General features: G+C 36.0%; 1 protein-coding gene across 2 annotated transcripts in view; it reads left to right on the top strand.

Moving 5' to 3' along the window:
* The window catches only part of LOC127626751 (dedicator of cytokinesis protein 1-like), a 329863-nt gene that overhangs the window by 271156 nt on the left and 45114 nt on the right, over nt 1-13593 (top strand). For both annotated transcript variants that reach the window (XM_052102764.1, XM_052102763.1), the window contains exons 38-39: nt 6195-6314; nt 11777-11866. In XM_052102764.1, the coding sequence (XP_051958724.1) occupies nt 6195-6314; nt 11777-11866 (210 nt within the window). The remainder of the gene's footprint in view (nt 1-6194; nt 6315-11776; nt 11867-13593) is intronic.

The following is a 13593-nucleotide window of genomic DNA, read 5'->3' as shown; positions in this document are numbered from 1 at the left end:
GAAAAAATATATACTTTATGAATTATTTAAATCTTTGAGGATGTCCCCAAAGGGAGGTTTTGTCAGATTTACGGTAGCTCAATTCTGGTGACAGTTTTGTCCCCAAGGTACATATATCTGAGTAACAATACACACACAATACGTGGTATGGGTATGGCAACTAACCATTCAACAATGATATTTAAACTGCCCTACAAATGCTGGATCTGCTGTGCAATATCAAACTGAATTGGATATCTCGCTGTTGAAGACTGAGACAAGAATATTTCATGTAGATTTACATTCCTCAGTGTTGAAGCACTACAAAAAAAGTGCCTTTCGTTTCTACTGTAGCTAAAGAAAAGTTTGCTGTGAACTGCACCATCAGACTTTTAGAAAGTCACTTGAAGGGCGTGTTTGAGAATGATTTTCTTGTTTGTTCGACACTCAAACTTGTTAAACTTAAACTCATAATTACAGTGTTTGCAAGGCAGCAGTGTATTGATATTTTTCAGTCGTTCTCTTTTTATACTTTTTATTCTCCACAATTTTCTGCAATTAATTCAGCTTGAACCGCTTAACATGAGAATAATTGAAATCTTATTTGTCCTTGATTTGCATTCTTACAGTGTTTGTCATCTAAAATGTAACGACAGCAATGATGTCATTGTAATATGTGCCGACTGCATTGCGATTGGTTTTCTTTTTTTTTCTTTGTGAATTAACATTTGATCAGTATTTTCCTTTTAACTTTAATCGAACCATCTACCGTGTAACTGACTTGATACAGAACTTAAAGGAATATTCTGGGTTCAAAACAACTTAAGCTCAGTCGACAGGCATTTGTGGCATAATGTTGATTACTACTAAAAAGAAAAAAATTGATTCGTCCGTCCTTTTCTTTAAAAAAGCAAAAATCGAGGTTACAGTGCGGCACTTACAATGGAAGTGTATGGTGCCAAATTTAGAGGATTTAAACAGAAATGTGAAGCTTATCATTTTTTTAATATCACTTACATTCATTAAAACTCATTTTAATTATTTGAGCTGTGAAGTTTTTTAAATTGTCATTTTTACTGTTGTTTTAGGGTTTGTAGACATTACATCATCATGCCAACTAAGTTACAAAATTGTCTAACTTTATTCAGAAAAGGTTAATAAATGATTTAATCACACTAAAATCATGTTAACGCATAGTTTGTTTGTGGCTATATGTTTGAAACAGTGAGCATTTTCAGATTGGCCCCATTAACTTCTTTTTTGTTGTTTGTGCTAATCAATATTGTGTATGCTGTCAATTTAACTTAACTTGTATTGAACCCAGAATATTCCTTTAAAAGAAGAGGCAAAAACCTGTTCATATCGCTTCTCGTGCACAGATGACAAGAAAACCATCCGTTTGTCATGATAGCATCACAGGCTTTGGCTCAACTGCAGCATTTCATTAAAAACAAATGTAAACTTAACCTACCTAAAGCCTTTGCCTAAAACCTCAAACTTAACATTATAATTTTGCTCTTTGCAAACACTGTTATTTCTTTTGAATGCAAATCTAGTTTCTTGATTTAGTGAATCGTGGAAGTTAAATAATTGTATATAATGAGCATTTATTATTGGTTAAGATATAGGATTAATATGTAGATTTCTCTGAAACCCACGCAGCTTCTTTTCACAAACAGCTGTATGCCACAGGTCTGTGTTTTTTGGCATACAAGAGAATTGCTCCAACATACACACACACACACACACCTCGTAATAAAGAAATAATACCTCTATCCAAAAACACAAACATCTTTCAGTGTTGTACAGGAAGAACACCAAGACAATGAAACTCTTCTATTGTCCACTCATTATCTTTACACTGATCAGCCACAACAATAAAACCACAGACAGGTGAAGTGAATGACATTGATTATCTCATTACAAGAGGACCTGTCAAGGGGTGGGATATATTAGGCAGCAAGTGAACAGTCAGTTCTTGAATTGAATGTGTTGGAAGCAGGAAAAATGGGCAGGCGTAAATATCTGGGCAACATTGAAAGGGCCAAATTGTGATGGCTAGGTGACTGGGTCAGAGCATCTCCAAAATGGCAGGTCTTGTGTGGTGTTCCAGGTATACAATGGATAGTACCTACCAAAAGTGGTACAAGGAAGGTCAACCGGTGACAGGGTCATGGGCACCCAAGTCTCATTGATATGCATGGGGAGCGAAAGCTAGCCCGTCTGGACCTATTCCACAGAAGAGCTTCTGTTGCACAAATTGCTGAAAAACGTAATGCTGGCCATGATAGAAAAGTGTCAGAACACACAGTGCATCACAGCTTGTTGCATATGGGGCTGCGTAGCAGCAGACCATTCAGAGTACCCATGCTGACACGTCCACCAGCAATGGGCACTTGAGTGTCAGAACTGGACTATGGAGCAATGGAAGAAGGTGGCCTAGTCTGATGAATCACGTTTTCTTTTAGATCATGCAGACGGTTGGGTTTGTGTGTGTGTGTCGTTTACCTGGGGAAGAGATGGCAGCAGGATGCACTATGGGAAGAAGGCAGGCAGTCAGAGGCAGTGTGATGCTCTCGGTAATGTTCTGCTGGGAAACTTTGGGTCCTGGCATTCATGTGGATGTTACTTTGACACATACCACCTATCTAAAGATTGTTGCAGACCACTTACACGTTCCCTGATGGCAGTGGCCTCTTTCAGCAGGATAATGTGCCTTGCCACACAGCAAAAAATTGTTCAAGAATGGTTTGAGGAATGGTCTGGTCTGCACTTATATAGTGCTTTTTTTTAACCTTAGAGGTTACCAAAGCGCTTTACACTGTGTCCCAATCACCCATTCACACACACATTCACACTCACACACCAATGGCGGCAGAGCTGCCATGCAAGGCGCTTGCCTGCCATTGGGAGCAACTTGGGAGGAACATGACAAAAAGTTCAAGGTGTTGACTTGGCCACCAAATCTCAATCCGATTGAGCATCTATGGGATGTGCTGGACCAGCAAGTCCGATCCATGGAGGCCCCACCTCACAACTAACAGGACTTAAAGTATCTGCTGCTAATGTCTTGGTGCCAAATACCACAGGACACCTTCAGAGGTCTTGTGGAGTCCATGCCTCAACGGGTCAGAGCTGTTTTGGCAGCATGAGGGGGACCTACACGATATTGGGCAGGTAGTTTCAATGTTGTGGCTGATCGGTGTATATGGGTAAAATTATGTGTTTTAAATTGGCTTTCCCTGGGTTTGCTCAGAGTCTAGGTGGGTGTAAAGATTGAAACCCCTTTCTTTCAAGTGATTGACCTCTCCATTTGAGCAGTTCCTTCTCTTTATTATAGAAACGTTCTAAGTGGGTTTATGTATGACAGTGACTGCTGAGAGAACAGCACCGGTGTCTCGCTGTGAGAAAGTCAAGTAGCCCTGCAGACTTCTCTCCCTGGAGCCACTCGTATGTTAATGAGAGCTTTCCCAAAAGACCTGTAGATAGAATTCAGTAGAACTTGAGTCATTACACTGACTAGGGCGCTTAAAGGCTGCCATTATTAAACTAGCTTGAAAGTTTAAAAAGTAATAAAACCTTACAGTAAGACAAACAACCAGCTGGAATGGATGGATGAATGGGCAGGCCTTCAGATATACATTTAGAAAGACAGAATTAATGAAAAAATTTTGACAGTTTTGGCCCATTTGAACATTACATCAATGTAATTCTATGAGGTTTTGGGGATTTTCAATTGTCCACTATGGGAAAAATAACCTTAAGACAAACAGTTGGATGGATGGATGGATGGATGGATGGATGGATGGATGGATGGATGGATGGATGGACCGACCGCCAGATAAACCTTTAGAAAGATTGAATAAACATTTTCTGACAGAATCTTAGCCCGTGTGAACATTTCTTCAATGTAAGTCTATGGGGATTTGGGCATATTCAGATGTCCACTATGGGAAAACTAACCTCAAGACAAACAGTCGGATGGATGGACGGACGGACGGACGGACGGACGGTAGCATAGTCAGATAAACAAAAGATTGAATGAACTTTTTGTGACAGAATCTTAGCCCGTGTGAACATTTCTTCAATGTAAGTCTATGGGGTTTTGGGCATTTTCAGTTGTCCACTATGGGAAAACTAAGTTCAAGACAAACAGTCGGATGGATGGACAGACGGACAGTAGCATAGTCAGATAAACCTTTAGAAAGAAAGATTGAATGAACATTTTGTGACAGAATCTTAGCCCATTTGAACATTTTGTCAATGTACGTTATTCTATGGGGTTTCTGGGATTTTCAGTTGTCCACTATTGGGAAATGTACCTCAAGACAAACAGCCAGGTGGACGGATGGATGGACAGACGGACAGTAGCATAGTCAGATAAACCTTTAGAAAGATTGATTGAACATTTTATGACATTCTTGTTCCTTTTGAACAATTCTTCAATGTAAACCTAAGGGGTTTCGGGCATTTTCAGTTCAGTTCAGTCCACTATGGGAAAATTGACCTTAAGAAAAACAGCCAGATGGACAAATTGGATGGATGTTCATTTAACATAAACTCTCAGAAAGAGAATGAACAAACGTTTTTAAACAGAGTCTTGTCCCATTTAAACATGGTCAATGTAAGTTGTTTGGATATTCCATTATCTGCTATGGGAAAGCTACAGGTCTGATCAGTTAAAAAAGACATAGGTCTGTACCAAGTTTGGTGGATGTAGCTTGAGAACTCTTGGAGGAGATACAATTAAAAATGTGGGTCTTGGTTTAGGGATTTTGGAAAAAACAAACCCAAGAGTTCCAAAAGAGTTCCTGCAGTTTTCTCATATGTAATTACTTGTTTACGGAGTCATACAGAATCTATAATGGATATTGCAGTGGTGGCTGCATGAATGAGTGTTATCAGATGGGCTTTGTACACTGGCACCAGTAATATAGCCAAAACCTTTCAGATTCTCAGCACAACACAATTACAGTAATATAGCCAGCAGCTGTGCTCTGCTGTGTGGGACTCGATGCCCCTTGTGAATGAAATAGTGCTACACTGCTAAAGGACATTTTGTGTTTGTGTGTGTTGTGTATACATCTTTTTATTTCATATTGTCATTTTATTCTTTAATCTTTATTTAACCAGGGAAATAATCACATTGAGATAAATATCTCATTTACAAGTGAGCCCTGGCCAAGGTAGCAACACACAATATACATAACTACATAAAACAGATTACACAACACACACATATACAACAATAAAACAAGATTAAACGTTAAGAGCAAGTGCAGACAGATTTGAATAATTTGTTTAAATGTAACTTGAAGTCATGCATTGTTTAAAGCAAGGTGTTTTTTTTGTTTTTTTGCCAGGTGAGCTTCTATGACCTAAATTATTTACTTTGAGGTACCCCCTGAATTTTAACATTTGCATTACATGTATGCATTTGGTAAATGCATCCATTCAAAGCAACTTGCATTGCAAGGCATGCATTTAATCAGTATGTGAGTTACATGCGATTTAAACCCATGACATTGTAGTTGCTAGCACCATGCTCTACCATTTAAGCTGCAATAACATTAATGCTATTTTAATATTGTTAATGTTATTTTAAGCCAATAGAAATTGCGCTTGTATTTCATGACATCTTTGTATATTCCGAAAATGTCAGAACAGTCTGAAGGTCTGTTCAGAGTTTGGTGGGCCTAGCGTTTGGTCTTGGGATGTTTGGCATGTTTAATTTAGATCAGCATTGGCATTTTGTTAACACTTTAAGGTTGTGTTCATTAATATTAGTTAAATACATTAGTTAACTTTAACAATGAACAATACTTTTACAGAATTTAATCTTGGTTATTGTTCATTTCAGCATATTATGTTTTCATAAATAAACATTAACCAAGAATAATGCATGATGTTAATGTTGATAATTGTTAGTTCATTACACCTAATGCTGTAGAACCTTATTGTAATCACAATCTCAAAAACAAACAACTGGTTGAGAATCATAGTTTTAAGGATTTAGAGAATAAAAATGCCATTTTACAAAGTGCATTTGTGTTTCTATTTTTTATGGCCAAATATATTAAATGTATTTCCAGTTTTTTTTAAATGGGTTATAAAGAATATAAACTAAAATTAGCCTAAAATGCTTTTAACCAGGTCACTGGCAGGTTAATACACTGTATTTGTAGAGTGTAATTGTGATGTGATGTTTTGTTCAGTGGTCTGAAGAGGCATGTGCCGCCCACCTGACGCAGAGAGACGGGTACCAGGCGTCCACTCAGGGTCAACTCAAAGACCAGCTGTACCAGGAGATCATCAATTACTTCGACAAGGGCAAGGTAATGATCACAAAACAACAGTGGCAGAACTCTTCATGGCAAGAGTCACAACTGTGTATAGTCATGTTTAGACCCATTAGTGATGGGGAGTAACTAAAAGACATGACACTATTTACTTTGTTACATTTTTTGAGCTTTCCAACGTAATTTGTTTTTTTCTCCATCAAATAATGACTTATTGTGAAAATCACTACATTGATTTTATTTTCTAATGGACCCCTTTTCACATTTCCGGGTTTGGAGCGTGGAAATAAACTTTAGCTGGGTGAACTTCAATAGCGGTAAATGGGAGACTACAGAAATGTTTTATTCGTTTTTTCAATTGCTCAAAAATCAAAAGAAAACATCCACTACGTTTCTACAAATCCCCTTCCAAAAAAATGGAGACAAATGGATGACACCAGTCAGAAGATACAAATGATGCCAAATTAAAAGTCAATCTCTCAGCAGCTGCACGGCAAAATTCTGCAGGGGAAGAAGACGTGGGTAGATGTTGAATGTGAAACTGGCAAAAAACTTAATGCCAAGCAGTCTCTTTTTTTATTGCTGCACTTTGTACTCTGGGAGAGTGAAGTTAAAAAGAAAATTGCCGCTAAAATGATATCCTTGTCCATTGTGAATATTCAGTGCAGCTTTGTACGAATCACCGCCCACCCAGAGTTCACTGCCAATCAAAGCGACTTCCTATTGGTTAATGCAGCGAATTCGGCTGTCAGACTTCACCGTACTTGAACTTTATGCAAATCCGTGAGGGGAAATTTCTTGGCCACTGGAAGTCCATCACATGAATGGATATGTCACTGTGCGAAAGTAAATGAAACGCTGCCTTTAGAAACCCCATACCAGTATCGCAGGGTAAAAAACAATTAAGGGAGGTCGGAGTAAAAATACCACCAAAACTTCAAAATATGCCCCAGAACTTCAAAATGTAGGGCCAAAAAATGCCTTAAAATGCATTTTAAATGTTTTTATTTATAACATCTGATGAAGTTCTTAATATTCCGTTGATTTAATTCTTAAAAAGTTCAGATTAATGAGGTAATAAAGTCTCAGTCTTGAAAATGTGTAATAATAATAAAAATGTGCTGTAGTGGTCACCATTTTAATTTTATTAGTAATTCAATAATAATGTTATAAATGTTTTAATAATTACATAATTTGCTATATTTACATCACTGCAGTCTGTGTAAAAGGTCCATTAATTGTAGCGAAACTGTTAGTTTTGACAATTTATTTAAATTAACCAATTGATCAAATTATTCAAATTAAAAACCACTTGACTTGACTTGAAATTCATTACAAAAGTGTTCTTGGAAGTCCCAGAAGTGACATTTCAATGCATAGTTGATGTATAACATGTCCATTCAATTTTTATTTTATTTGTTCAAATCAACATCAAGATTTTAGGTTACAATTTTATGTAAAAGTGTATATCTTAGGTCCTGTAACTTGTATCAAATTTAGTCACCATTTTTAAACACATTTTATATTCACTAGTTCATTTTGAATGACTGTTTGGTCTGACAAGTTATTTGATGGAAACAAAAACTGTGCTCATGAAGCCATTTTGTGGATTCTTTAAAATGTCCTGAAGCTCCAGTGCTGGAAGAATTTGCAATAGGTGGTGAAACACAAAGGGGACACACAGAGAAAAGAAAAGAGGGACTTTATTGGCTGTCTGTTATGGCCACATCTCTATTAGTCTGGAAGGTTAAAGAGAAGAACTGATGGGATTTGAGGGTTATAAGGGGCCACTCAGATCTCTGCCCAGAGTTGAGGTCTCAGTTGGGGACTTTCTTACCGATTCTCCTGGACTGGACCCCATTATTGGGCTCAGTAGCTCAAAATCTTGACCAAGTGTGCCTGTCTCTGTCAAATTAGAGAATTGAAATGGATAATGTGTGTTTGGAGGAGAGGAGCAGTCAATCAGTCCTGGAAAACTGGTTGAGGAGCAGCTTTGGGCCTCCGCTCTCCTGTTGACAGATTAATCTGGAATTATTACAGCTTTACAGAGCATCTATTTTGAAGACTGCTAGGACATTTGCACATCATGTCACGGCTGAGCGTCTCTGGAGAGATGAGAGAGGAAGACTTGGTCAAATATTCTGTTCTTGTCTTTCTCTGTATTTCTCCCTTCCTTATTTCCCTTTACTTTTCCCATACTCTGCTGTTTCAACAGATGTTTATAAAGCAAAATATACTGGGAATATACTGTATTTAATAATCGTGCTGAATATGTGGCCTGATATTATAATTTAGCGCTGGGCAATAAAGCAACAAATTATTTTTCAAACAATATTCAGTATATACATTGGCCTCAAAAATGTTCAGTATTTACACTTAAGCCACTCAAAATATAAGAATGTCTTTGCATTAAATCAAATAAATTATCAAGCCAAGAGTCATTTGTTTTAAAGAAACATTTACAGGAACAATATTTCATCAAAATAATTAATAAACGTAATAACTGTGTTTACAACAAAAGTTTAAATCAGAAATGCTGATAAAACGTCTTTGTCTTAAAGATATCATATTCAAACCTACGGAGCCCCTTAGAGGACAGGGCGGGATTTTTTTATTCCTGAAATAGTTTCACGTGTCTTCACAATTATGTTTGCATTTCCTCGCAATAGATTTACCACGGAATTACTACAATAATATGGAGTGGTGGTGGCGTAGTGGTCTAAAGCACATGACTGGTAATCAGAAGGTTGCTGGTTTGATCCCCACAGTCACCACCATTGTGTCCTTGAGCAAGACACTTAACTCCAGGTTGCTCCGGGGGGATTGTCCCTGTAAGAAGTGCATTGTAAGTCGCTTTGGATAAAAGCATCAGCCAAATGCATAAATGTAAATGTAAATATTTATGGTGAAACTATAGTAATAATGCATTCAAACCAAAACTATGTTAAAAAATAATAAAATAAATCATAATCTTGTGATTGTTATGGTTTTACTATACATAATAATCACAATACTCTACAAATATCATATTTTACCTATGGTTTTACTATAGTAATATTATAGACTACAGTAACAATTTTTATTTTTTTTTATAATTAAATTTTATTTGGCAGAAACCATGGTTTAACTATAGGAATATTGTAGTAACTATGAAAATTAAGTTAATTAACCATGTTTTGTTGGCATAACCATGGTTTTACTATAGATTAGCTATGGTAATTCTTGTGGTTACTCTGATTTTACTGTATTAAAACCATAATAACTAAAGAATTATGTTTTTTAATACCATAGTTTTCATTTTCCTAAATTATCACTGTTTGTACTATGAATATCAAGGTTAAAATATGGTTACTATAGTAAAACAATTGTACATTTCAGAATAGTAGTTATTTTTAAACCATTTCAGAAAAAGAAAAAATATGTATTTACGTATTTAACGTGAAGTTTAAACCCTAATCCCAACCATGATTTCAATGGGAAAATCACTGTTGTATACCACTGAACAGAAAAAACCCCATATACTATTTGATATGAGAGAATGTGATTAACATTTAATGTATGAGAACAAGAGAATATACAAATATTCTGTTCAGTTGTGGTCACAAAAATTTCCACTCCAAAGATCCAAAGACTGAATATTTAAAATGTATTGTGAGGTCATGACCGTGAGCTTTTAATGATGCCTTAAAGTCAACATAAAATCGAAACGCATATTCCTTATTATCTTTATTTTGTGCATATTATTCAAAAGGCTGTTTTGGGCTTTTGTTTCTAAATGCAGGTTAACATCATAAAGGTTACTGCAATAATAACAAATACTGAAATACAGTACATATTAAAGAAAAGGATGTGTTTGCCAAATGTTGTTTAAAACTGCAAATGTGTACTGGATATTGTGCAAATAGCAGTTTTAGGGTTATGTAGCGAAGCTTTTTTAGTCAATTGTGCATACATTAATGTTAAAATGTGCATCAATATAATATACACTCACCGGCCACTTTATTAGGTACACCTGTACATCTACTTATTCATGCGATTATCTAATCAGCCAATCATGTGGCAGCATTGTGATGTATCAAATCATCCAGATATGGGTCAGGAGCTTCAGTTAATGTTCACATCAACCATCAGGATGGGGAAAAAATTATCTCAGTGATTTCGACCGTGGCATGATTGTTGGTGCCAGATGGGCTGGTTTGACTATTTCAGTAACTGCTGATCTCCTGGGATTTTCACACACAACAGAGTTTAAAGAGAATTGTGCGAAAAACAAAAAAAAACAGTTAGTGGCTTTTCTGTGGACAGAAATGTCTGGTTGATGAGAGAGGTCGAGGGAGAATGGCCAGACTGGTTTGAGCTGACAGAAAGTCTACGGTAACTCAGATAACCACTCTGTACAATTGCAGAGAGCAGAATAGCATCTCATAATGCACAACATGTTGAACCTTGAGGCGGATGAGCTACAACAGCAGATGACCCCGTTGGGTTCCACATCTGTCAGCAAAGAACAAAAAAATTTGTCTAACTCCAGATTTCCAGATTTGTCATGACCAGCCAATGTATTTACAATCGTCTACTATCTAGTTTTGGTGAGCCTTTGCCCTCTGCAGCCTCAGTTTCCTGTTCTAAGCTGACAGTAGTGGTACCTTGAAGGATCTGCTACTGTAGCCCATCCGCCTCAATGTTCAACGTGTTGTGCATTCAGAAATGTTTTTGGCATAGAACTGTTGTAACATGTGGTTGTTTGGGTGACAGTCACCTTCCTGTCACCTTGGACCAGTCTGACCATTATTCTCTGACCTCTGTCATTAACAAGCCATTTTTGCCCACAGAACTGCCACTCGCTGGATGTTTTTGGTTTTTCGCACCATTCTCTTTACACTCTAGAGACTGTTGTGTGCGAAAGTCCCAGGAGATCAGCAGTTACAGAAATACTCAAACCAGCCCATCTGGCGCCAACAATCATGACACGGTCTAAATAACGGAGATCACATTTTTTTCCCCATTCTGATGGTTGATGTGAACATTAACTGAAGCTCCTGACCCATATCTGAATTATTTTATACATCACATTGCTGCCACATGATTGGCTGCTTAGATCATCGCATGAATATGTAGAGTAACAGGTGTACCTAATAAAGTGGTCGGTGAGTGTATACGTGCATGCATTATAAATACGTATAATAAAATATTATAATATTATAAATATTGTAATAAGTCCTGTCCTACTTTATCATTTTAATATTCTTTTTTTGCTCACATTACACAAATAAAATGGTTGTGAATGCCGTTTTATGTCAACTTTAAATATTTAACATGATCAACACAGCGTAGCATGATTAATTTGCATCCACTTCATCATAAATCTCAAAAACACTTTTGTTTGACAGGCGCAGTGTTTACAGATGAGTTGGATATACTGTATATCGCATAACCGTATTCTGACATAATGACGTCCCGAGAGATGTTTGATGTGTTTTTTGATGCTTTGTCTTCAGATGTGGGAGGAGGCCATTATCCTGGGGAAGGAGTTAGCCGAACAGTACGAGAATGAAATGTTTGACTTTGAGCAGTTAAGCGCTTTGCTGGTATGTACAAACTTTCTCATTCAACCTTTTAGAATGAAACAAACAATTAATAAGTCATTCAGGCATTTAAAGTTTACCGAACTAGCTAAATTGGCCTAATAAACATGGAATATGGGATTTTAATGAGTTGCTACATTTTGCTCATTAGGGCAGTGTTGTCTAATTGGCAATAAATGACAAATTGATCCACTCAGACACAAAGAAAGATTGTGGTCCACTTTTAAAGATAAGCTTCTCTTTTATTTCAAATCAACAAAGTAATGTCAGCACATTTTGCAAAGACGAACTAAATCTTGTGAGCAACCTTTATTTTGACCTTGCAGATATTGCATTAAACCTTTTTCCTTTTCTTGTTTTTGTTTGTAGTTTTCATTCTATTACTTGAACAATTATTCATGTCATGAAACACAAAATCAGATGTTTTAATAATAGTCTAAAAATCTGTAGGTCAACTATTTAGTAGTCTTTATGATACTGTGTATTTACATGTAATTACTGTGTAAATATTTTGTTTAGCTGCTTGTAATTATATAGTAATTGTTATCACTATAGTAATTATAGTATAATAATAAAGCGTAATATGTGTTACATGAACACTGCAAAGTAGGGTTAACAATATGTGTTGTGTATGTTGTAATTTAATTGTGTTATGATTAACTTATATCCAACGTAAAATTTCAATTAAAGTTTTTATTTTAGTCACAATTTTTGTCTTGTGATGAAAATGTCCTTTAACCTTCCAATGGTATTCAGTCATTTGTTTGCCAAAATAGAGTTTCCTTTATATGAGAAGTATAAGACTTGGTGACTTTTTCTCCATTTGACACACACACACACACACACACACACACACACACACACACACACACACACACACACACACACACACACAAATTGGGCTCTATTCGATAAGTGATCATAAAGAAAAGTGACACCTTTGATATTCACAGTCAAAATTGATTGACCATTGAAATTGAAAATTTAAAGACAAAAAACACTCAATAAAGTGCCTCAATGGAGAAAAAAAAACAGACAAAAATTACAGGGTGAGACTCTAAAACATCCTCAGTGGAAAACAAACACACCTACTCACACACAAACACACTTGCACACACACAAAATGAACTGGTGAGACAATAACTACTTTGAGTTATTAAATGTTTATGTTTGAAATAAATTATCGGAAGAAAAATATTTACGGTATTCTGTCTTTGTAACACCATGGTCAGGGTTGATTGCAAGCATAATGACATTTCTTTCATAAAAAATTTGCTTATTTGTATATGCAAATCAAAAGTAACATTTTTAAATTTACATGTAAATAAGATAAAAATAGCATAAAATCCCAAAAGAAATGGATAATTTTATTGTTCTTAAGAAGAAATGGGTTATACATCTAATCTTTCCAGTACTTTTTTCAATACCACATGAGGGTTAAATGTTAGATATCACCATTTCATGTATTCATTTTAGTCAGTTTTACTTAAATATAATTTAGGTAGATGAAAATAGCATATTTTAGTTGATCAAAATGACCAAAAATATGTTTCGAAATGCAACAGACCAATCTTTAACCAAATATTTAAAATTTTTAAAAATGAATAAACACATTAGTTGTGCAATCATTAGTACATTTGTGAAATTGTAAGTTAGCGTTGCATGATTAATTGAATAATGTGAACGTGTTCTGTTCTCTGTTCTTTTATGTTTGACATGGGACTGAATGA

The sequence above is a fragment of the Xyrauchen texanus genome, chromosome 33 (genome assembly GCF_025860055.1).
Source record: "Xyrauchen texanus isolate HMW12.3.18 chromosome 33, RBS_HiC_50CHRs, whole genome shotgun sequence".
NCBI lineage: Eukaryota > Metazoa > Chordata > Actinopteri > Cypriniformes > Catostomidae > Xyrauchen > Xyrauchen texanus.
The sequence above is the reverse complement of the archived record's forward strand: the minus strand, read 5'-3'. Positions and strand labels throughout refer to the sequence as shown.